This window comes from Phocoena sinus, chromosome 1, assembly GCF_008692025.1.
Source record: "Phocoena sinus isolate mPhoSin1 chromosome 1, mPhoSin1.pri, whole genome shotgun sequence".
NCBI classification, from domain to species: domain Eukaryota; kingdom Metazoa; phylum Chordata; class Mammalia; order Artiodactyla; family Phocoenidae; genus Phocoena; species Phocoena sinus.
The window spans coordinates 140,648,525-140,675,189 of record NC_045763.1 but is presented as its reverse complement, the minus strand read 5'-3'; the positions used below and the strand labels follow the sequence as shown (position 1 = coordinate 140,675,189).

Sequence of the window (26,665 nt, the reverse complement as noted above, 5' to 3'; positions counted from 1 at the left end):
ATGCACATTTGAGGCCAGTCTGAATCAACCTGTTCCTAGACTTTCTCAAAATCACACAATTTTGGATTCTTCTCTCTTCTGCTCTGGGTCCTGATGTGCTTGGGCACTTGATTAGCAGTTCTTACAAGAATGAACACAACCTTCTTAGGTATACAAGAGTTTGTTTCGTATGGGTTTCTTCAGTCACTATCTTATTGATGCAGAATGAGTCTTGCTACTTGCAGAATGTGCATTTACTCTGATTTTATGGCCCTGATCAACGTTATTTTAGTTATTCGCGAGTACACTACAGAGTTTGGGGCCCACAGTTTCGTGGTTTCAGTTCTCAACTTGCTTTTAGCTTGTTAGTCTCAAAATTTTCCCTTGACTTATGCCCTCCCATCAGATGCACATACTTACATTTAATCTTATCTGCATGTCCATGTGAGTATATCTGTTTAACCAACTGCTTCACTGCTTTAGCGATGCTCTGCACCCCTTTCACATTTCTCAAACAGCAGAGCTTTTTGTGTGCTGGCCGGAATTTGTTCTGATGTCATGTCATGGTATTACACTTCCATCCCAGATCATTTTACTGCAAAACCGTCTCACGCCTGAGGGCAAAGTGGTGGTATATTTTATCATGGTTACATTTTTATGTTTCTGGTAAAAATCCTTGGCAACCATAATTGAAGTTACATGCCCCACGGTCTCATCTGTCATTAGTCTCCAAGCATTTTGTGTGGTAAATGTCTGCGTGCATCATGATCCTTTTGGTTTTTAGAACGATTCAGGCGCTAGCATCTGAAATGACAAGTGTGGTGCAGAATTTCTGAAGTTACTGAGATTATGTTTCACCCACTTTGAGAAACATATCTACAGTGAATCTCCCCGAGATTAGGGACTCTGACTTACCATCTTGTGACCGTCATACAAAAGTATTAAAGTACTACCCACAAGTAGCAAGGACGCAAAACATTTTTTTCACCCTTGGGGCCAGGAGGGGCTGTGACCCACATCAGGTCAAGTAAAGCTCTACCCTGACTGAAGTGATTGGTCTAGTCTAGAGCTGGTCACATGATCACAGCCAAAAAAAAAAAAAAGCTACATTAATCAAAACAGCGTGATATTGGCACAAAAACAGATATATGGATCAATGGAATAGAATAGAGAGCCCAGAAATACACCCACACACCTATAGTCAATTAATCTTCGACAAAGGAGGCAAGAATATACAATGGAGAAAAGTTATTCTCTTCAGCAAGTGGTGTTGGGGAAATTGGACAGCTGCATTTAAATCAATGAAGTTAGAACACACCCTCACACCATACATAAAAATAAACTCAAAATGGCTTAAAGACTTAATTATAAGACTTAACACCATAAAACTCCTAGAAGAGAAAATAGGCAAAACATTCTCTGACATAGATCATACCAATGTTTTCTCAGGTCAGTCTCCCAAGGCAATAGAAACAAAAGCAAAAATAAACAAGTGGGACTGAATCAAATTTACAAGCTTTTGCACAGCAAAGGAAACCATAAGCAAAACGAAAAAACAACCTGTAGAGTGGGAGAAAATATTTGCAAATGATGCAACTGACAAGGGATTAATTTCCAAAATATACAAGCAGCTCATATAGCTCAATATCAAAAAAAAAGAAAAAAAACCCAATCAAAATATGGGCAAAATATCTAAATAGACATTTCTCCAAAGAAGACATGCAGGGGCCAAAAGGCACATGAAAAGATGCTCAGCATTGCTGATTATTAGAGAAATGCAAATCAAATCTACAATGAGGTATCACCTCACACCAGTCAGAATGGCCATCATCAAAAAGTCTATAAATTATAAATGCTGGAGAGGGTGTGGAGAAAAGGGAGCCCTCTTGCGCTGTTGGTGGGAATGTAAATTGGTGCAGCCACTATGGAGGACAGTATGGGGGTTCCTTACAAAACTAAAAATAAAGTTACCATATGATCCATCAATCCCACTCCTGGGCACATATCCAGAGAATCTCTAATTTGAAAAGATACATGCATCCCAGTGTTCATAGCAGCACTATTTAAATAGCCAGGACATGAAAGCACCCTAAATGTCCATGACAGATGAATGGATAAAGAAGATGTGGTGTATATATACAATGGAATATTACTCAGCCATAAAAAAGAATGAGGTAATGCCATTTGCAGCAACATGGATGGACCTAGAGATTATCATACTCAGTGAAGTAAGTTAAAGAAAAATAAATATACAGTATCACTTATATGAGGAATCTAAAAAAAATGATACAAGTGAACATATTTACAAAACAGAAATAGACTCACAGACATAGAAAACAAACTTATGGTTACCAAAGGGGGAAAGGGGAAGGGACGGATAAATTAGGAGTTTGAGATTAACAGATACACACTACTATACATAAAATAGATAATCAACGAGGACCTACTGTATAGCACAGGGAACTGTATTCAGTATCTTATAATAACCTATGATGGAAAAGAATCTGAAAAAGAATATATATATATATATATGTATATATATGTAACTGAATCACTTTGCTATACATCTGAAACTAGCACAACATTGTAAATCAACTATACTTCAATAAAAAAATTTTTTTCTTAAGATTAAAAAAAAAAGAAAAAGGGGCTGGGATTGGTGGCTCCTGACTTGAAATCTCCACAGCACAGGTCCAGTTTCAGGCACATTTGGATCCACAGCTCCAGTGATATCAGAACTCAGTTTGTTCTTTCTTCCATCTCAGATCTTTGCCTTCATTCAGCCTGACTTCCCTAACAGGCCACAATCTCCACTGTCAGGCTCCTTCACAGTCCTCCACAGTAACAAGATTGTGGTGGTGGTGTCCTGTCCTCATCTCCTCGCAGAGCTGAGGCTTTCCTGTCAGCCCCTCTTGCAAGGCCTGTAGCTCACTCTGTTTGGATTGAATCAGGTCATGTGACTGACCCTGACCCAATCACTGCAGCCAGGATATAGCCAGTGGAATCTGTAAGAGCTTTTCTCGCTGGCCCTGGGACAAACCCTAACTCTCACTCTGATTGGACATGCTGAGGTCATGTGACCTTCCCTGACACAATCACTGCAGCTATAACATAGCCAGTGGAAAGTGTAATAGCCTTTCTTCCTTTTGGTCCTGGAGCGAGTCCTGATGCTGTCTCTGACAGAGGCTTCCAGTGCAAAACATATTTTTTGAATAAATGGCTCTTACTCGTTGACATAGTGTGGGAATTTCTATCTCTGAGTATATTTGTCTATTTCTAATATTCCTGATATTTTCCAAAAATCCAAATGAGGAAAAAATCCACTCACTTATGCCTTTCCTTTCCCAGGCCTATCAGAGAGGAGCTCCCCCTAAAAGCCGAATTCTTCCAGCTGGTGGCAAGGTGTTAACCTCAGAAGATGAATACGGTTTATTATCTGATCGGCATTTCCCAGACCCCATTGGTGAGTTGCTGAACATTCCTTCCCAAGACAAAATTCCTAAACTTGTTTAGCTAGATCAGTGCTTCTCAAGGGGAGGGGTGATGATTTCACTCTCCAGGGACAGTTGGCTGTGTCTGGAGACATTTTTGGTTGTCACAACTTGGGAGGATCGTGCTACAGGCATTTAGTGGGTAGAGGCCAGTGACGCTCGCTAAACAACCCCTGACAATGAAGAATTATCTGGCATTAAATATCAGTAGTTGCCAAGGTTGAGAAACCCTGGGCTAGACACACATTCTCCATAGGCAAATGGAAGATATAATTTCTCTAATTCAGGTAAACATTGTAACAATTCTGTTACTTTAAATCATATTTGGTAATACACAAGTCAGTCACTGTGCTTCTAGCACATGGAAAGTATACCATTGGTCAGGCATCTTGAAGCTTTGGAATATGTTGCAAGCTTTACACAAGACAGCAGAAGTAAATATGTAGGGCCCAGTCTGTGAAATGTATAATCCCATCTTTCAGTAAGACCTGTCAGAGAATATTATTTTTCTAATTTTAGGATGCTATGCGATAAAATATCCTAAATCAACAAAACAGTTTTAACAAGCATTACAGTAACTCATAGCTACTATGTAAAAAAGCATTGCATTAATTAGCATATCTTTAATAATAGCTGAATGCTGCCGTGGAAAGAGCATTGAACTGAGAATTTGAAGGCTGGATTTTTATCTAGTTCTATCTGTGACGCTTATCAAGCATTTTCCCTAGCTGTTGCTGAACCTCTCTGATTTCTGTTTCTCCCAGTTCTAGGGCCTTGAAATTGAAAATCTAGAAGGATATTCCCAGCTCTAACATACTCTGATTCTCATTCATTTCACTTTTTCCACGTAGAGAGTGTGATGGATAATATTCAGACGAAATAGAGCGTTTCATAGAGATTCATGAACTGTGGATAATGTAATAACACCATCTGGCTTTGTGTAAATCACACTGCACAGTAATTACTTAGTTTCTTGAAGAGAGCCCTGGTTCTTATTAATAGGTATAATCATTTCACTGGAATTTATGGGGAAAATATTAAATTATTTTATCAATTGTTATTTCAGTGCAGAATGCTTAGTGTTTTTAATGACACTGTTATAGGATTAGTACATGAACCATAAACCTAGATTAACAAACTCTTACTAAGTAATTCAAGCTAAAACAACACTTTATGTACACTATACATATTATTATATTTTAACATCTACTTACATGTTATCTTGGCTTTGGAGCTGCCACTTAGAAATGGGGATGCCAATACGTTGACTCTTTAGAACCACTTCAAAAGAACTTTCCAATGAAATCAGTCAGAACTGACAATACGTTTATTGATTTATTGGTGAAATATATCAGAAGGAATGAAAAGGAATAAAAAACACAAGGCCTGTGTGACTAGTGCCATTTGGCCCAGGGCTTCAGACTGGACATTTCAAAGACTTTTTAAATTGTATGTTGTGCCCTTCTCAGTTTTAAAAATAGAATATTCTACAGTAGATCATTTGTGTTATCCTTATACTCAACTCAGAAAAAATGCAGACTAACGGTATCTGGAAAATTGTTGTAAACTGTTAAATGAATGATAACAAGAGGCTAATAGGAATGAATTTTATGGGGCTTCCTAAGGCTTTTTTAAATGTAAGTGGTGAATGTTGCTTTTAATTGTTTGTACAAAATTGTGACATCTTGGAAAGGGCAAGGAGAGTGTTTTCACAAAACTGTGTTAACAGGAATCACGCTGTTAACAGCAGTGTGATTCTAATTTTATTGGAAAGAATAAAGGCACAATAAAGATGGGAGAAATTAATCTCACTAGAGGTAAAGCACTGGAGGTTTATCAGTGTAGGTCTTCTTTACACAGCAGTGTGCTAAGATGATGTTCAAAAATGGTCCCATGTTTTGCTAAAATGATTCACTTGTTTGGCATTTTATTAGCTAGAATCTACTTTTGTTGCACACAACAAAAATCTCAAATTAAATACATATGTTTTTATTTTCTTGCTAAAAATATTTGGATATTACCAGTACAGGCTGGTGTCGCAGTTCCATAAAGGTCAGGGACTCTTTTTAGCTTTCTGCCCCTTTATCTCTGGGTTGTGGCCCAGATTTACATAGTCCAAGGTGGCTGCTGGAACTCCAGCCATGGTTTTCTCATTCCAGACAGGAGGAAGGAGAAAAGATGAGGAGGCCGGCACATTCCCTCTCCTTAAGGATGCTTCTAGGAAGTCTCACTGCCACTTACATTTCATTGGCCAAAACTTAGTGGCTGTGACACACGAAACTGCAGTGGAGGCTGGAAATGTAGTCTTTATTGTATGCAGGCACTTGCTAAACTAAAAATCAGGGGTTTTAGTACTGAGAAAGAGGAGAGAATAGAGATGTGTTACAACTAAGAGGTCTCTACTACAGCATTCAATCATTTATTCATTTGTTGTCTTTCATGTGTTGATTCATTCTTATGTTATCATGTGCCAGGCATTTTGCTAGGGACTGGTTGGCCGAAGTTTGTGCTCCCAGTGCCTTTGACTCTGTTACCTTCAGAAACAGAATTCCAATGTATGCCCCAGGAAATCTATTCTTTATCTAAGCCAATCTTGATTTATTCATTTGCCAGTAGCAAGACTCAGTTCCGGAGCCTTCCTTAGGGTTATGATCCATTTCTTGCCCAGTGCTTTCAGTTGCCTCTTACTGGGTCCCTCTTCCCTTGCTTTCCTTGAAATTGTGCCCATTACGTAGGCTGAGAGCACAGAACTAATTTTTTCTTCTTCTTGTTTTCCGTGAATCTGGAAATAAGCTGGGGCTCGTTTATCCTAGTGCAGTATCATAGAATTGGAATTCACGGAGGGGAATAAAGTTTAGACAGGGGATCTGAATGATAAGGGGTTAACGTCAGTTTCTTGGAATTGATTTTGAGGGAAGAGGTGAAAGTCCCATTGTTTAAGGCTTTTAAAATTTCCCAGGACAACACAGCACATTTATTCATTCAACAAACGGTAGTAGAACATCTACTGGGTCCCATGGCTCTGCTATGGGCTGAGCATACAAAGATGTAAGATGAAGCCTCCATCCTCTAGGAGCTCCGGGGCAGTGGTTCTGCTTCCCAGGGAAAATTATTTGGCTGGGGAGGCTTATCTCACTTTATGTCTCTCACTCTGAGTGTGGGTACCAGACACGAAAACAGATCATTACATTATTTTGGCAGAACAAGGTAGGGCGCACCCAACTCTGTCTCTGGTGCCAACAAAGGCACCCCAGAGGAGGTGGCTTTTGAACTGACTTTTGAAGGACGAATGAGAGTTTTCTATGCAAAAGCATGGTGGAAAGGAAGGAGGGAAAGGAAATATGAATTGCAGAAGCAATATGCAAAATCATGGGAAGAATGATGACACCTCAGGAGAGTAGAGATGAGAATGGATCAGAAACCAGCACAGAACAGGGTAAATACCAACACTTAAAGAGGGAGACGGAGAGAAGGGGCAGAGGAACCAATAAAGCTGAAAAGAGGAAACAATTTTTAAAAAGCATGAAGGACACTGAGGAGAGAGGTGCCCCTGGAAGTCAAGAGAATGTTTTCAAAAGAAGGGGTAATTGACAACAACAGATGTTTCCAATCGGGTTGAAAGGGTGGGTAGGCCGGCAGTCAGGATGACATTAGTAACAGGCAATTTGGTTTTGGCACCGGTGGGTGGAGCAGGAACAAGACTAGGGTGAGAATAGGGGTTGATGGCATCAAAGCAGCAAATGCTAGTGTAGCAGTGACAAGGAGGCGGGAGAGAGTGCAGGGCAGAGAGCAGACCTGGTGGGATGGGAGCCTGGGGGAGAGTAGGGTAAGTGCCTGACAGGTAGACACATCAACTGCCGAGGACCGGTAGGGAGGAGTAAGCTCTTTTTGTGGCTCATTCCTGGTGAGGAAGTTGAGATAGATTATGTCTGATGGCCTTGGTTGTCCCTGTGGATAGGAGGTGAGGCCACCTGCTAGAGTGAGACAGGTGAAGCTGAACTCTTCTTTTCCCCCACCCTGTGAAGACATCTCACACCACCTTTCCATCGCATTGGCTGCCCCCCAGCCGGAAATAAACCTTCACAGCCTGAAATAAATATTTTAAATGAGAGATACATGTTTTAAAACATCTTTGTGTTTTCCATGTTTCTTCAGCATCCAGTGAGAAGGAGAACATGCAGCCCTTTGTGGTCCTGCCCAAGGAATTCCCGGTGTACCTGTGGCAGCCATTCCTCAGACATGGCTACTTCTGCTTTCAGGATGCCGCTGAGCAGAGGAAGTTCAGTGCTCTCCTGAGTGACTGCATCAGACATCTAAATCATGGTATGGCACGGCTGCCCTCTGGTCCCCAGTTAGGCTGCCTTTTCTCAGTTGGTCTGGTCAGTCATCTGTTAGAATGATTCCTAGAAAGAGCCGCGGACGGTGCTGCCTCTGGAAGGAGAGGGAAATCGAATGAAGTGAGAGTTTTGTATACAAAGAGCGTGGCCACCTTGCTGGTTGTTTAGTCAGGGCAGGGAAGCCTCAGCGCAACAGGACGTGGAGTAGGTATCTGATGGCACAGGTAGACAGAGCACCATATTCATGCATATAATTTTGAGCATAATTCCTCCTCTTCCTTCTTCCTGATTTTTAAAAATATCAGTGACAGCAAGAATGTACCAATTGTCCCTGGCAAAATCCTAGTCCTTTTGACATTTCTTGTTTATTTTCACCTTTATTTCTGAAGAAGTTACTCAGAACTTTAGGGTACATAAGAATCGCCTGGAAAACTTGCTAAACAGATTTTTTTTTTTGGATCCACCTTCAGATATACTGATACTGGGGCCCTGATTTTGGTTTTCTAACAAACTGCCAAGGGATGCTGATGATGTTAATCCGTGGACCACACTTGGAGTTGCATTGCTTCAGACCCTGTTGCCTCTATGTACCGATTTCATTACTACTGGGTCCATGATAAAAACGATTTCTCTTTCCAGTATGTGATGTTTTTGATAAATTGATGTGAATGCTGGTTTTTCTGGACTCTGCAAAATCTTCAGGTACAGATAATTGAGCTCTTTGTTACTTGGCAGTTGGAAAGGTAACCAGTCAAATGTTATTGAGGATTTACTCTGTGCCAACCTATAAAGGTATTAGGAACAGAGTAATGAACCATGCAAAGTTCCCCTCTTTGGGGTCTACATTCAAACAGGAAAGAGGGGCAAACACACGTACAAATTCACAAGATAACTTGATAGTTATCAAAGTTATGTGTTACAGAGTAACAAGAGGTTACTATGTAGGGAAGAAGGGAGAAGGCTTGTCAGGGGAGGCCTTTCTGGGCAGGTGACATTTGAGTTGAGTCACCTCATCCATCTGTGCCTTTACTGTATTTCCTAATAATTTCATTGTACATTTACTTTAAAGTTCTGAGGTTACCCTGAGAGTGTCAGTGCCATGGAGCAAAAGTCACTAGTGATGCATCTCAGTCTGTTCTTGATTTTAGCTTGTGTAATGATAGAAGGCTAATGGAAAAAGATAATGTCACTCTATTTTCCTCTAGCAACCCTGACCAACGTTCATCATAATATTGGCTCATAACTCATTAGGGACTTTACAAAAATGATAACCTTATTAATATCTTACCTTGTGGTTTTGATGTTTTAGAGACAAAGAATTCCCCAGCACTGCCTGCACCATCTAACTAGTACACTTACACCTCTGTGTGCAGGGCCTTGGTCTAGTATGAACATGCATTTGGCACTAAACACAAGAACCATGAATTTTCACTAAGCAGAGAATGTTCTCCACCCAGCCAGATGGGACTGGCTTCATTCCCCCTTCCGTGTCCATAATAGGAGTTTCTCTGGGGAGTTTTTGGAAGTTATGTAGCCTGTATTTAGAGTCCATTTATGGAAGATTTCAGTCGATTCACAACCCGACTCTGCTTTCCAGTATGTTATCAAAGGCACTGAGATAATGGGGTCTAGTCACATTGCCCTTGTTCTGTGTCACATTCCTCTGTCCAGAAACCTCACTTTATGCAGACTTAACGTGATTTGGCATAGCTTCCAGTGGCTCCAGTCAGAACCAGAGACCATCAAAACATTGTAGGGAACTGTCTTTGACTGTCATGGGCCAATGAGCTCATGGGTCTCTCCCTTCTCGCCTCTATTTCTTTGTTTTTGACGGCACAATGTACCACCCATCTTTACTGTGTCACTTTTTTTTTTTTTCTTTTTGGTTTCCATCTCTGCCTGTTACTCATTGTGGGATCTTGACTAAACGAGTAAGAGATTTCACAGACTCCCAGTTAACCATTATTGTTTCCATAATAACCAAAAGAGTTTAGAAATAGGTATAAAATTAGTGCTGTGATAAGGGCCAGAAACCCTGAGGGGGCTTTGGAGAGGCTGCTGAGTTCCATCCCCAGGCGACCAGAGCCAGGGCTGTATGCCTTTGTCATTGCCCCATTGGCTCTCAGGCCATCATGCCTGAGAGCCAGTTGACAACTAGGCCGTTGACAACTAGGTCCAAGATATTCTAGCAGCTGATGCTGGGCCGCTATTGATCTGTCCATTCACAAGTCCTCGGGATCTTTTTTTCCCACTTTTATTAAGATATCATTGACATATAACATTGTATTAGTTTAAGGTGTACAACATAACGATTTAATGTATGATCATTGCACAATGATCAGCACAATAAGTTTAGTTAACACCTATCACCTCACGTAGTTAACAAAAGTTTTTCTTGCGATGAGATCTTTTAAGCTCTACTCTCTTAGCAACTTTTCACATACAGTACAGTATTGTTAACGATAGTCACCATGCTGTACATTACAACCTGTGACTTAATTTATCCTATAACTGGAAGTTTGACCCCTTTAACCCATCCTCCCCCCACCTCCTCTGGCAACGACCAATCTGTTCTCTGTTTCTGTGAGTCCGTTGTTTTACGATTCCACATGTAAGTGAGATCATACAGTATTTGATTTTCTCTGTCTGACTTAGTTCACTTAGCATAATGCCCTTAAGGGATCTTTCAGGGAAGATCATCTCTGTTGCCTTCATGGTAAATTCTGCCAACGATTTCTGTTACTCGGGGTTCCCAGGTGCTCAAATCCCACCACACAGCCCAGGCCACTTGCCCCGGCAGTTCTGGGTTCAAATCGGTCTAGGTACCCATGTCCATTCATTCTGAATCTGGAACCACTTCTCCTGTTCCTCCTTATGGAATGGTTTTTTTCCTATTTAACCCTGACAAAGGGCTTAATTACACCCTGCTCTTGGACAATAAGGCTATATCCTGAGGTAGGTAAGGGCAAGTAGAGGGCTGTCTGCTCCTCCTTCCTTCAAGTGACAGATCTTCCTCTGGGTGCCTCAAAGATGATTTACACTCATAAGGGCCATAGAGGGGTGCATGTGTGTGTGTGTGTTGTTTTTGGCACCCCTTCACTGAGCAGGCATAAGAAAACTCCACAAGATTAATCTTCAGAACATACTGGACTAAATATCAAGCCCACTGTGTGAGGGAGAGGGGAAATTTCCCCTTCCCCACCTTGGTTCTTTTGGCTGGCAATTAAAATGACACAAGGCAGGTTAACGGAGAAAAATCAAATTTATTACATGCGGATGGGGAATTCACTTAAGTATGAAGAATTTCAAAGACAGCAAGGCAAGATGAGGTTTATATATATTCTGGACTAAGGAGAAAGAGCTGGGGGTCTGAGGCTTTTTTTTCCTTGAGGGAAAGTAAGATAATTCACAGGAAGATAGGAAGAGCTAATGTTTGCTGGGCCATCCAAAGACAGTGGGACACAGAGAGGACTCTGATCAAACAGCTTTGCTTAGGCTCCTCCCTGTCTACCACTCCTAATTTCAATACTTTATTACAGTTATCTTTGGTGATAGCTTCTTCCTGGGACAGTCCTCCTACCTTAAATTCTTTTAGGCAGTGAAGGGGAAGTTCAGAGGCTCTTCCTGAGTCTTTTGGGCTTTGATTGTTTTCAGCTCAAAATAATCCTCATGCTAGAGTAGCACAACTTGGGGCAGCCTGTCCTCAACCCCATCAAGTGACATGTACCTAGAGCAACTGCTGTCTTCTGTCCTTTTGGAATCTTACTGCAGCCCCTTGTCCCTGATGGGAGAAGTCCAGGGTTCTGGAATGTCCACTTCTACAAAAAATGGGACTTATATAAAGCCAAAATGTTCTAAGACAGTCCTATTGTCCAAAATTCAGTCCTATTCAGAACTGTAGTTTGCAAAATATGGTTCTTGTAGTTACAGGGATATAGCTAAAACTATTAACACATACAGAAGACTGTATACATGCAATGTGGAATAATGATCATTATCAATGTGAATCTGTCCTTCCAGCTCAGGATAATCATTTCTTGGCATAAGAATTTTCAGGAAGGGGAAAAAGTGTTCCTGGCAGGAAAAATAGGATATGTTGGGGCCAGGAAGAGAGTCAGAGCATGGACTATTAGAGGAACTGAACGAATTTCATGTGGCTGGTGCTTAGAGAGGAGAGAGGTGCCAAGCAAGCATGGAGAGATGGGCAGGAGCCAGACTATAAAGGGCTTTGTGGAGCATATTAGGGAGTTTGCACTTTACTCTAGCATCAATAAGAAACCATTAAAGGGCTTTAAGCAGATAAGCAACTCAAACATATTTTCATTTTAGAAAGGTCACACGTACTGGCTGCTGTGTGGGCAGTGGATGGGAGGGTAGTCGCTGGGATGCCAGGAGGCCACTTAGGAAGCTTTGGCAGGCTACAGATGGTGGTAGCTTGCACCAAAGAGGTGACAATGGAAATGGCAAGAGGTGGCTGAATAAGAGAGATATCCAGGAAGTAGAATCAATAGAACTTAAGGATAGATCATGTGTGGAGTGAGGCAGTGGGAGAACCCAAGGAAGAGCCCCAGGTTTCTGCCATTCTTTGAGATGGGAACCTTGTGTGGAGAGGAGCAGCCTCCAGGGAAAGGAAACGACGTGTTCAGTGTTGCAGATGTTGAGCTGGAGAAGTCTAGGGACATCCAGGCGAGCGCGTCTCATAGACAGATGCCTGGACAAGGCTGGAGAACTGGAGCACAATCTAGAGTAGAGACAGATGGGAAGTCAGCAACCTGTCTGTGCTCATGGAGTTGGCTGAGGGCCTGACATCTGGTACAGGCTCTGTAAACATGTCCACCCTCCATCCTCATGTATAGTTGCAAATATGCCCACGTGGGAGAAGCATGGGGCATGTGTGTTGAAGTAGATTAAAGATGTTTGTATCCAAAATGTTTGTAAGCATTAATATAAAATAGGTTGATGACTTTGTGTTAAATACTAACTTCACTCACGACATGGGCCTATGATTTTACTGTTGAGTTATCTAAACAACACGTTCCTTAGGAATACAAAGTCTGTGAAATTCAGTAAATCAGGGTCTCTGACTCACCCTCTTCATAGAGATAATACTCAAATGCCAGTGTCTCTTCTGTATTTTATTTCAAGTTCATTGCTACCAATCTGTTTTGGGACTCATAAAAAACATTCCCAGAGGCTTTTAGTTGATCTTACTTTTCCCAATTACTGCCACCTCCTTCCATGTGTGACAGTCAGATAAATCACATTTAAACACAAATTTTGATTAAAATCCTTCAGTGGCACTGCCATTTTCAAAAAGATGAAAACTCCAAAGAGACTGGCTATTGTGTGCCTGATTTCCTACTATTCTCAAGTGCAAGCCTCCTCTCCCCCAACCTTGCTACCCTACCCCACCCACCTGCTTTTTTTTTTTGCGGTACGCAGGCCTCTCACTGTTGTGGCCTCTCCCGTTGTGGAGCACAGGCTCCGGACGCGCAGGCTCAGCGGCCATGGCTCACGGCCCCAGCCGCTCCGCGGCATATGGGATCTTCCCAGACTGTGGCACAAACCCACGTTCCCTGCATTGGCAGGCGGACTCTCAACCACTGCGCCACCAGGGAAGCTCCACCCTCCTGCTTTTAATGAAAGTTTTACCTAGACATTTTTGGCCTTCTCATACACCTGAAACACCCACTCCTCACTTATTCGAATTCTCTCTTATTTCCTTAAGAACAAGCTTCAGTCTGACCCCTGCCATGAAGGCCACAGGGCTAACTTCACTAGTGCCTATTATCTGTTCCACTGATTGGATGCTCACCACAGTCTGCCTTACATTATTCGTTTTCATGTCTAGTTGTCCTATTTCTCCAACTCTATTGCAAATTCCTGAAGGAGAATCTTGTATCATCTTTTGTGTCCCTTTGTAGTGCTCAGACATATATCTTGTGTTTCATAAAATGGTTCAGAGACACTAAGGAATTAACAACTTAGTACCAAAGTAAAGCTGATTTCAGAATCGAAGTGTGATTTTAGAGATGACAGTTATAAATGTGGTTTGGCCTAATTCATAAACACACTGGCATGAGTAAGTGAAAGAATTGTCAATACAAAGCATAAAGTATTTGAGGAATAAGGGAATCACATGTCAGGCAGCCATCATCAGAAGAAGGTGATTCTGGAATGAAGGTGGAATGATGGCACAGTCTTGTTCAGCAGTACTGTGCTAGCTTGAAGGACAGTCAGGACTGCCACTGAACAAACGCCAGTGGTTCCCATCATCATGAACACTAAGAAATAGGGCACAGTAGAACATCTGGGAAACATAAGGGCACGTGCATTGGAAAAGATACTATTAAAAAAAACACATCTTTCTTGATGAAGAGAACACAATCATGTAAAGACACTTTGCAAACTTCTGCTTTAACTTGGACTAGTTCAATCACCTATGACATTTATGTTATTCAAGGGTACATGTGATGGAGTGAGTTAGGCTGAATGTGGAGCTATAATAGACAGTTAAACTTTGAAATTGGTTGCTGTCAGGGTTGTATGCCTTGAGCTCTTATCCCAGAAATCCCATGTCAAATCAAATGCCTTTATTAGATTGGATTTTGACACTTACATGTTTTAGGTGTTCAATTAATGATGATGAATTTAATAGAATTTTATTTATTTATTTTTAAATAAATAAATTTATTTTATCTTTGGCTGTGTTGGGTCTTCCGTTGCTGCACACGGGCTTTTCTCTGGTTGTGGTGAGCGGGGCTACTCTTCGTTGCAGTGCGCAGGCTTCTCATTTTGGTGGCTTCTCTTGCTGCGGAGCACAAACTCTAGGCGTGCGGGCTTCAGTAGTTGTGGCACATGGGCTCTAGAGCTCAGGCTCAGTAGTTGTGGCACACGGGCGTAGTTGCTCTGCGGCATGTGGGATCTTCCCGGATCAGGGCTTGAACCCATGTCCCCTGAACTGGCAGGCAGATTCTTAACCACTGCGCCAGCAGGGAAGCCCCTAAATTGAATTTTAACACAGAAAAGTGTCAGACTTCCCTGGTGGCACAGTGGTTAAGAATCTACCTGCCAATGCAGGGGACACGGGTTCGAGCCCTGGTCTGGGAAGATTCCACATGCCGCGGAACAGCTAAGCCCATGTGCCACCACTGCTGAAGCCTGTGTGCCACAACTACTGAGCCCGTGTGCCACAACTACTGAAGCCTGCGTGCCTAGAGCCCATGCTCCACAACAAGAGAAGCCAACACAATGAGAAGCCCACACACCACAACGAAGAGTAGCCCCCACTCGCCACAACTAGAGAAAGCCCATACTCAGCAACAAAGACCCAACACAGCCAAAAAATAAATAAATAAATGAAGTTAAAAAAAAAAAAAACAGAAAAGAGTCATATGATTCAAATTAGCTAGAGCAAATCCTTTTTGGTGTGTTTATTTGAACACCCATTACCATTCATGAAACAAGTTTATTACTTGAGGGACTAAGTGTCTGACGTGGGCATCAGTAAATTTTAACTGAAAATATTCAATGAATTTTCTTTTGTAATATATGAAAACATATTTCTGAATTTATGGCACATACTTATATTTATATACACATACATATCTATGAATTACAAAATGCTAACCGTACTTGGGCTCTTTTGGACACTTTACTGCAAATGAATAATGTTTGACTGGACATAGATAAACAAATACAATTTTTGTAAATATCTATTTGAATGCTTTTACTTATAAAAGGTATTTCATAGTGTACGTTTGTTTCAATGCATTAAAACCTCTATGCATTGTAAACAAAAATGTTTGCTAATTACTCTTTAATAAATAACTAGACACCAATTTCTAGTTTTCATAAACTGTCCCAAACAAACATTTTTAAAAGGATTCTCTCTGCTTGGAGATTAGTCTCTCTTTGAGTTTAGTGTATACTCTTTGCCTTACATAGGTAATACTCGACACATTATAAATATGTGATGTATATGAATATGCCATTTTTTCTTAGGAAGTTATCATTTTCCCCTTCTGACCCTTTTTTACTGTTCATAAAACTCTAAATTTGGAAGAGATCTTAGTGATTGCCTACTCTATCTTCTCAGAGTTTATTTATGATAAGGCTCAGATAGTAACTTACTTGCCCAAGGTCCCAGCTAGTCAGTGGTAGAGGACCAGTTGTCCTGACACCTAGTCCTTGACTTCTGTTTCAGTTATACATTACCATGTTGTCTTTCCAACATTACTTCTTAAAAGAATTTTTCATCTTTTGGTCAATTAAAGCACATTACTATTAAATCAAGTTACTCTTGTGATACGTTTGCATGATCTAAAGTGAAGCAAACCTGTACCATTCATTGGAGGTCATCTGAGACATGGGATATGTCTGTTTTTTTCATAAGTAGCAACATCTGATAACTTGGTATTTTGTCCACCAGCTAAACATGACTATATTTTTTAGTTCAGATATGTTCAGGAAAAAAAATGTTTGGTAATGTAGCTGTTTAATGGTTAAATTTTGTGTAGTATAAAATGGAAACCATCATATAGGGCCTGAACCAAGATGGCAGAGTAGAAGGACGTGCTCTCACTCCCTCTTGTGAGAACACCAGAATAACAGCGAGCTGCTGGACAGTCATCGACAGTAAGACACTGGAACTCACCAAAAAACATACCCCACATCCAAAGACAAAGGAGAAGCCACAATGAGACAGTAGGAGGGGCACAATAACAGTAAAATCAAATCCCATAACTGCTGGGTGGGTGACTCACAGACTGGAGAACACTTATACCACAGAAGTCCACCCACTGGAGTGAAGTTTATGAGCCCCACGTCAGGCGTCCCAACCTGGGGGTCGGGCAATGGGAGGAGGAATTCCTAGAGAATCAGACTTTGAAGCCTAGTGGGATTTGATTGCAGGACTTCAACAGGACTGGGGGAAAAAGAGACTCCACTCTTGGAGGGCACACACAAACTACTGTGTGCATCAGGACCCAAGGGAAGAAGTGACCTCAGGGGAGACTGAACCAGACCTACCTGCTAGTGTTGGAGGGTCTCCTGCAGAGGTGGGGGTGGCTGTGGCTCACCATGGGGACAAGGTCACTGGCAGCAGAAGTTCTGGGAAGTACTCCTTGGTGTGAGCCCTCCCAGAGTCCACCATTAGCCCCACCAAAGAGCCTGGGTCGGCTCCAGTGTTGGGTTGCTTCAGGCCAAACAACCAACAGGGAGGGAACCCAGCCCCACCCATCAGCAGTCAAGAGGATTCAAGTTTTACTGAGCTCTGCCCACCAGAGCAACAGCCAGCTCTACCCACCTCCAGTCCCTCCCATCAAGAAACTTGCACAAGCCTCTTAGATAGCCTCATCCACCAGAGGACAGACAGCAGAAGCAAGAAGAACTACAGTCCTGCAGCCTGTGGAACAAAAACCACATTCACAGAAAGATAGACAAGATGAAAAGGCAGAGGGCTACGTACCAGAGGAAGGAACAAGATAAAACCCCAGAAAAGCAACTAAATGAAGTGGAGATAGGCAATCTTCCAGCAAAAGAATTCAGAATAATGATAGTGAAGATGATCCAAGACCTCAGAAAAAGAATGGAGGCAAAGATCAAGAAGATGCAAGAAATGTTTAACAAAGACCTAGAAGAATTAAAGAACAAAAAGAGATGAACAATACAACAACTGAAATGAAACTACACTAGAAGGAATCAATAGCAGAATAACTGAGGCAGAAGAACGGATAAGTGACCTGGAAGACAGAATGGTGGAATTCACTGCTGCAGAACAGAATGAAGAAAAAAGGATGAAAAGAAATGAAGACAGCCTAAGGGAACTCTGGGATAATATTAAACGCAACAACATTCACATTATAGGGGTCCCAGAAGGAGAAGAGAGAGAGAAGGGACCCAAGAAAATATTTGAAGAGGTTATAGTTGACAACTTCCCTAACATGGGAAAGGAAATAGCCATCCAAGTCCAGGAAGCGCAGAGAGTCCCATACAGGATAAACCCAAGGAGAAACACACTGAGACACATAATAATCAAATTGGCAAAAATTAAAGACAAAGAAAAATTATTGAAAGCAGCAAGGGAAAAACAACAAATAATATACAAGGGAACTCCCATAAGGTTAACAGCTGATTTCTCAGCAGAAACTCTACAAGCCAGAAGGGAGTGGCATGATAAAGTGATGAAAGGGAAGAACCTACAACCAAGATTACTCTACCTGGCAAAGATCTCATTCAGATTCCATGGAGAAATCGAAAGCTTTACAGACAAGCAAAAGCCAAGAGAATTCTGCACCACCAAATCAGCCCTACAACAAATGCTAAAGGAACTTCTCTAGCTGGGAAACACAAGAGAAGAAAAGGACCTACAAAAACAAACCCAAAACAATTAAGAAAATGGTCATAGGAACATACATATCGATAATTACCTTAAACGTGAATGGATTAAATGCTCCAACCAAAAAACACAGGCTTGCTGAATGGATACAAAAACAAGACCCATATATATGCTGTCTACAAGACACCCACTTCAGACCTAGGGACACATACAGACTGAAAGTGAGGGGATGGAAAAAGATATTCAATGCAATTGGAAATCAAAAGAAAGCTGGAGTAGCAATACTCATATCAGATAAAATAGACTTTAAAATAAAGAATGTTACAAGAGACAAGGAAGGACACTAATGATCAAAGGATCGATCCAGGAAAAAGGTATAACAATTATAAATATATATGCACCCAACATAGGAGCACCTCAATACATAAGGCAACTGCTAACAGCTATAAAGGAGGAAATCGACAGTAACACAATAATAGTGGAGGACTTTAACACCTCACTTACACCAATGGACAGATCATCCAAAATGAAAATAAATAAGGAAACAGAAGCTTTAAATGACACAATAGACCAGATAGATTTAATTGATATTTATAGGGCATTCCATCCAAAAACAGCAGATTACACTTTCTTCTCAAGTGCGCATGGAACATTCTCCAGCATAGATCACATCTTGGGTCACAAATAAAGCCTCAGTAAATTTAAGAAAATTGACATCATATCCAGCATCTTTTCTGACCACAACGCTATGAGATAAGAAATCAATTACAGGGAAAAAAACACAAACGAATGGAGGCTAAACAATACGTTACTAAATAACCAAGGGATCACTGAAGAAATAAAAGAGGAAATCAAAAAATACCTAGAGACAAATGACAATGAGAACACGATGATCCAAAACCTATGGGATACAGCAAAAGCAGTTCTAAGAGGGAAATTTATAGCTATACAAGCCTACCTCGAGAAACAAGAAAAATCTCAAATAAACAAATTAATCTTACACCTAAAGGAACTAGAGAAAGAAGAACAAACAAAACCCAAAGTTAACAGAAGGAAAGAAATCATAAAGATCAGAGCAGAAATAAATGAAATAGAAACAGAGAAAACAATAGCAAAGATCAGTAAAACTAAAAGCTGATTCTTTGAGAAGGTTAACAAAATTGATAAACCATTAGCCAGACTTATGAAGAAAAAGAGGAAGAGGACTCAAATCAATAAAATTAGAAATGAAAAAGAAGTTACAACAGACACTGCAGAAATACAAAGCATCCTAAGAGATTACTACAAGCAACTCTAGGCAAATAAAATGGACAACCTGGAAGAAATGGACAAATTTTTAGAAAGGTATAAACTTCCAAGGCTGAACCAGGAAGAAATAGAAAATATGAACAGACCAATCACAAGTAATGAAGTTGAAACTGTGATTAAAAATGTTCCAACAAACAAAAGTCCAGGACCAGATGGCTTCACAGCTGTATTGTATGAAACATTTAGAGAAGAGCTAACACACATCCTTCTCAAACTCTTCCCAAAAATTGCAGAGGAAGGAACACTCCCAAACTCATTCTATGAGGCCACCATCACCCTGATACCAAAACCAGACAAAGATACTACAAAAAAAGAAAATTACAGACCAATATCACTGATGAATATAGATGCAAAAATCCTCCACAAAATACTAGCAACCAGAATCCAACAACACATTAAAAGAATCATACACCATGATCAAGAGGGATTTATCCCAGGTATGCAAGGATTCTTCAATATATGCAAATCAATCAATGTGGTACACCATATTAACAAATTGAAGAAGAAAAATCATATGATCATATCAATAGATGCAGAAAAAGCTTTTGACAAAATTCAACACCCATTTATGATAAAAACTCTCCAGAGACTGGGCATAGACCGAACCTACCTCAACATAATAAAGGCCATATATGACAGACCCACAGCAAACATCATTCTCAATGGTGAAAAACAGAAAGCATTTCCTCTAAGATCAGGAACGAGACAAGGATGTCCACTGTCACCACTATTATTCAACATAGTTTTGGAAGTCCTAGCCACAGCAATCAGAGAAGAAAAAGAAATAAAAGAATACAAATTGGAAAAGAAGAAGTAAAACTGTCGCTGTTTGCAGATGACATGATACTATACATAGAGAATCCTAAAGATGCCACCAGAAAACTACTAGAGCTAATCAATGAATTTGGTAGAGTAGCAGGATACAAAATTAATGCACAGAAATCTCTTGCATTCCTATACACTAATGATGAAAAATGTGAAAGAGAAATTAAGGAAACACTCCCATTTACCACTGCAACAAAAAGAATAAAATACCTCAGAATAAATCTACCTAGGGAGACAAAAACCTGAATGCAGAAAACTATAAGACACTGATGAAAGAAATTAAAGATGATACCAACAAATGGAGAGATATACCATGTTCTTGGATTGGAAGAATCAACATTGTGAAAATGACTCTACTACCCAAAGCAATCTACAGATTCAATGCAATCCCTATCAAATTACCAATGGCATTTTTACAGAACTAGAATGAAAAATCTTAAAATTTGTATGGAGACACAGAAGACCCTGAATAGCCAAAGCCGTCTTGCGGGAAAAAAACAGAGCTGGAGTAATCAGACTCCCTGACTTCAGACTATACTACAAAGCTACAGTAATCAAGACACTATGGTACGGGTGCAAAAACAGAAACATAGATAAATGGAACAAGATAGAAAGCCCAGAGATAAACCCACACAGCTATCAGCTATAATCTATGACAAAGGAGGCAAGGATATACAATGGAGAAAAGACAGTCTCTTCAATAAGTGGTGCTGGGAAAACTGGACAGCTCCATGTAAAAGAATGAAATTAGAACACTCCCTAACACCATACACAGAAGTAAACTCAAAATGGATTAGAGACCTAAACGTTAGACCGAACACTATAAAACTCTTAGAGGAAAACATAGGAAGAACACTCTATGACATAAATCACAGCAAGATATTTTTTGATCCACCTCCTAGAGTAATGGAAATAAAAACAAAAATAAACAATGGGACCTAATGACACTTCAAAGCTTTTGCACAGCAGAGGAAACCATAAACAAGATGAAAAGACAACCCTCAGAATGGGAGAAAATATTTGCAAATGAATCAACAGACAAAGGATTAATCTCCAAAATATATAAACAGCTCATGCAGCTCAATATTAAGAAAACAAACAACCCAATCCAAAAATGGGCAGAAGACCTAAATAGACATTTCTCCAAAGAAGATATACAGATTACCAACAAACGCTTGAAAGGATGCTCAACATCACTAATCATTAGAGAAATGCAAATCAAAACTACAATGAGGTATCACCTCACACCAGTAAGAATGGGCATCATCAGAAAATCTACAAACAGCAAATGCTGAAGAGGGTGTGGAGAAAAGGGAACCCTCTTGCACTGTTGGTGCAAATGTGAATTGATACAGCCACTATGGAGAACAATATGGAGGTTACTTAAAAATCTAAAAATAGAATTACCATATGACCCAGCAATCCCACTACTGGGCATATACCCAGAGAAAACCATAATTCAAAAAGACACATGCACCCCAGTGTTCATTGCAGCACTATTTACAATAGCCAGGCCATGGAAGCAACCTAAATGCCCATCAACAGACGAATGGTTAAAGAAGATGTGGTACATATATACAATGGAATATTACTCAGCCATAAAAAGGAACAAAATTGGGTCATTTGTTGAGACGTGGATGGATCTAGAGACTGTCATACAGAGTGAAGTAAGTCAGAAAGAGAAAAACAAATATCGTATATTAACTCATATATGTGGAATCTAGAAAAATGGTACAGATGAACCAGTTTGCAAGGCAGAAATTGAGACACAGATGTAGAGAACAAACGTATGGACACCAAGGCGGGTAAGCAGTGGGGGGGCTTGTAGTGTGATGAATTGGGAGATTGGGATTGACATGTATACACTGATGTGTATAAAATGGATGACTAATAAGAAAAAAAATGCCAACCATATATGGTTTTTCTACAATTTAAATAAAAACTCTGATTTGTAAAGGAAGATTATACAGCTTTTGAGGACATAGGTTGGAATACTTTTTAAATGTAATTAATCTAAAATAAGCCAGGCAGAGGAAGACAATTAATGCATAGAATCACTTATATGTGAAACCTTAAAAAAAAAAAAAAGTTCGAAGGCTAGAAACAGAGCAGAAAAGTGGTTGCCAGGGCGGGGGGTGGGGGAAATAAGGAGAGGTTGGTAACAGGGTACAGAGTTTCAGTTATAAGATGAATAAGGTCTGAGGATCTAACGTAAAACCTGGCGACTGTAGTGATAACACTGTATTGTATAATTGAAATTTGCTGAAAAAGTGGAACTTAAATGTTCTTACCTCCCCTCAAAAAGGATAAATACGTAAGGTGATGGATGTGTTAATTAACGAGATGGGTGGAATCCTTTTACAATGTACACATAGATGAAATCACCACGATGTACATTTTAAACGTCTTGTAATTTTATGTCAATTATACCTCAATAAAGCTGAAATAATAGGTCTAAACATGTTTTATTCATAGTGTTTATACTTTTGGATTTACTTAAATTACTTGAAGCTCTCAAAACAGTCTAAGAGTTGGACCTGAAAGAACAGGTCTCCATCAGAGACCAGAAAAAATAGAACTGCTCCTCTCAGCCATTTAGCATTTATCACCACCAGTTCATATATAGTCTTTGGTTCATTTGTTGTCTAAAGCTATGTTGCCATGGAACTACTCTTGAATATTTCTTTTGGCCTGTCAAACACACGCTATAGTTTCAGTGAAACCATGGATTCCTGCCCATCTTGCCCCTCCACTTTCAAGGAATCAAGTAGTTATTTTGGTATGAAGGTCTAAAAATTGTGTTATTATGGTAGTTAAGGGTGACAAATTGGAACAGTAATAGAAAAGATTAAACAGCCAGAGAGTTAAAGTGAATTCAAGCAAAAATTTTTTGTCTGTGCCATTTGGATTGGGTGAATTCAAAAACCACAGGACAGTTTTTGACGTTATTATGACTGAAAGCTTGAATAGCTTTCCAGTTTTTTTTACTTGTAGCTGGAATATGGTTAAGACTGAAACACACTTATTAAAATGACAGAGCAAATGGTATGGTTGTTTTAATATGTGGCTAGATAATCAACATTATGAAAGAGTTCTATTTGGCATGTATTCCAAATTTCTTTTAAAAATCAACATTCAGGAGAGCTTGGAGAAAATTCTCACCTATTGTTATAGAATGGTGAGCTACAGTACTCCTTCCTATGCTGTAAAGAAATTTAGAGCATATGAGATGGAAGAGACCATACTAGGAGCTATTGTTCATTCTGTTAGTTGTTTTGAGGTTTTTAAATTAAATATTGAGTAGCTATAAAAGAAAGCTTATGAAGCTTACTGAAGATATAAAGAACATTACTGTTACCTCTGTTATTTCTTACGTGCCTCTCCCTGATCCTATTAACTTCTTTTCCCTTTGAGAGAGCACCATCCTGGATTTTGTAGTTTTATCACATGTGTTTAATCATTTTGCATGTTCTTAGACTTAATCCTATGGAATTTTATGACATCTTCTTTCATGGCTTCTGTTTTTCAATATTATATTCCAGTGATTCACCCGTTATTGCTTGTAGCTGTATTTCATTGATTTTCATTGCTGAATACATTCCATTATGTTAATATGCTATAATTTCTAGTATCTATTTTACTGTTGATAGGCATTTGGGCTGTTTCCATTATTTATTATTAGCGGTGCTGCTGTGAACACTTTCTGTTTGCTGCTTGTTTATAGAAATTTACTTTTGATTTGATTTGCTAACGTCTTAAGGAATGTTCACGTCGTGTGTTTGACCTGTAATTTTCCTATTTTGCAATGACATTTTTAGATTTTGCTATCAAGGTTATTCTTGCTTCGGAAAAGGAGTTAGAGAGTGTTCCTACTTCTTCTTTTCCCTTTTATATAATCTGGAATAGTTTGTTTAAGACTAGAATTACTAGTGTATTTTTCCATTTGGTAGAGCTTGCCTGTAAGACCTTCTTAATTTAGCATGCTTTTTGAGGGAGGATTTTAAACTACTGACAGATTTTTAAATTGTTATAGGATTATTCAGTTTTTCTGTTTCTTAAGTCTGTTTTAGTAGGTTACAGTTTTCTAGAAATGTATCCATTTTGTTTATGATTTTAAAAAATTAGTGGCATAAAGTTATGTATAACATCCTCTTGTTTTTAAAGAATATACTCACAGTGCCCCCGTTATTCTCTGTAGCATCTGTACTTGTTCCTTCCTTATTTCTCATGTTGTTTATTTGTACCTCCTCTCTTTTTTTCTTGTTCAGTCTCACTAGGAGTTTGTCAGTTTTGTCAACTTTTTCAAAAAACCAAATTTGGACTTTGCAGGTTATTGTGTATCTGTTTTCTATTTTGTTAATTTCTAATGTTGTCATTTAAAATTGCCTTTTTTCTGTTTCCTTGGGCTTATTTTGCTAGAGTTTTTTTCTCACCTCTACAATGAATAGGTACTCAGCTCATTGTGATTGTTTTAAAATGTTTTGACACCCTTTCCTTAAAAAAAAAAAAAAAAAAGGACCTGATTTTCCTCCTCTTGTGAACAAGACTTAGTGACTCACTTCTCACAAATAGAATGTGGCAAAAATGATGGTATGTGGCTTCCAAGAATAGGTCACAAAAAGAACAGCTTCTGCCTGGCTTTTTCTCTTTTGGATCACCCACTTGGGAGAACCTAGCCACCATCTAGTGAGAACACACAAGCAGCCCTCTGTGAAGAGTCACGTGGAGAGAAACTGAGGCCTCCCTGCCAACAGCCAGCACCAGCTTGCCAGCTAACAACCTTGGAAGTGGATGCTTCTGTTTCATTCAAGCCTTCAGATGATGTGACTGCAACCTCACGAGACACCTCAAGCCAGAACCACGTAGCCATGCTTTTGAAATCCTGACCCACAAAAACTATGAGAGAGGATAGATATTTATTGTTGCTCTACACCATTAGCTTTTGGTGTAATTCGTCTTGCAACAGTAGAAACTATTATAATATATTCATTAATCACCAGCCCTTCTACCCTGACATAAGCATTTAAATGCTATAAATTTCCCTCTACATATTGTTTTAACTAAATCCCACAAATTTGGATAGGCAGTATTTTTCATTATCATTGAGATTTAAATATTTTCTGATTTCCATTATTTCTTCTTCTTTGACTTATGAGTTACTTAGAATTATGTTTCATAATTTCCAAATATATATTGTATATTTGTTATTGATTTCTAGGTTAACTGCATTTTGAACAGAAAATATAGTCTATATGATATAATCCTTTAAAATTTGTTGCACCTTACTTTATGGCCCTGTACGTGGTCGATTTTTATAAAAGCTCCATAGGTAATTGTAAAGAATATATATTCAATAGTTGCATACACCCGTTAGCTAAAGTGTGTCAATTGTGTCATTTAAATCTTCTGTATCCTTACTAATTATCTTTTATTATGCTAAGTTTATCAGTTACTAGGAGAGGTATGTTAAAATTTGCCACTATGATGGTAGATTTTTTTCATTTCTATTAACAGTTGAATTATATTTTGTTACATATTTTGTAACATATATATATAACTAGATGAATACATATTTGACATTGTTTTATCTTCCTAGTGAATTGAACCTTTTATCATTATGAAATGACCCATTTTATCGTAATGCTTTTTGCCTTCAAGTTTATTTTGTCTGATATTGATGTAGCTACACTAACTTTCTTTTTCTTTAGGGCTTGCATGGAATATCTAGTTAGTAAAAACAACAATCTTTTAAATGGAGCATTCAGTCCATTTACATCTACTATAATTATTCATATAGACCTATCATCTTATTTTGTATTTTCTATATATCCCCCATTGCCTTTTCTCTACATTTTTGCCTTCTTCTGGATTATTATCGCTCTACAATAGATATGTGTATATTCCACTTATATTTTGTTAGCCTGCATAACTTAACTTCTCAAAGTCAAAAATTAACCAGTATCCTTAATTTTCTCTCAAAAAATACAGAGAACTTAAAGCATTTTAACTCCATTAACACTAACCCTCCCCACCCCCCACTGATAGGCAGGCTATTGTTGGCTTGAATTTTAATGGTATCTTTTTATCTTAACCTTCCAGTATATTACTATTACTGCTTTGTACACTTTTGATGTTTGCCACAGCTTTACCACTCTTTCTTCATGACTCCTTCTTACATCTCAGACCCTCCATCTGGGAGCATTGTCTTTCTTCCTCAAGTATATCCTGTAGAATATTCTTTACTTTGGGATCACACGTTCTTAGATTTTGTTTATCAGAAAATGTCTTTATCTCATCCTTATTCTTAAAAGATATTTTCACTTAAATTCCATATATATGTGTTAGCATACGGTATTTGTCTTTTTCTTCCTGACTTACTTCACTCT

At 39.3% G+C, this 26,665-nt stretch overlaps 1 protein-coding gene across 3 annotated transcripts in view; it reads left to right on the top strand.

Moving 5' to 3' along the window:
- The window catches only part of NIBAN1 (niban apoptosis regulator 1), a 172,131-nt gene that overhangs the window by 75,900 nt on the left and 69,566 nt on the right, over positions 1-26,665 (top strand). For all 3 annotated transcript variants that reach the window (XM_032603338.1, XM_032603328.1, XM_032603346.1), the window contains 2 exons: positions 3,328-3,442; positions 7,626-7,793. In XM_032603338.1, the coding sequence (XP_032459229.1) occupies positions 3,328-3,442; positions 7,626-7,793 (283 nt within the window). The remainder of the gene's footprint in view (positions 1-3,327; positions 3,443-7,625; positions 7,794-26,665) is intronic.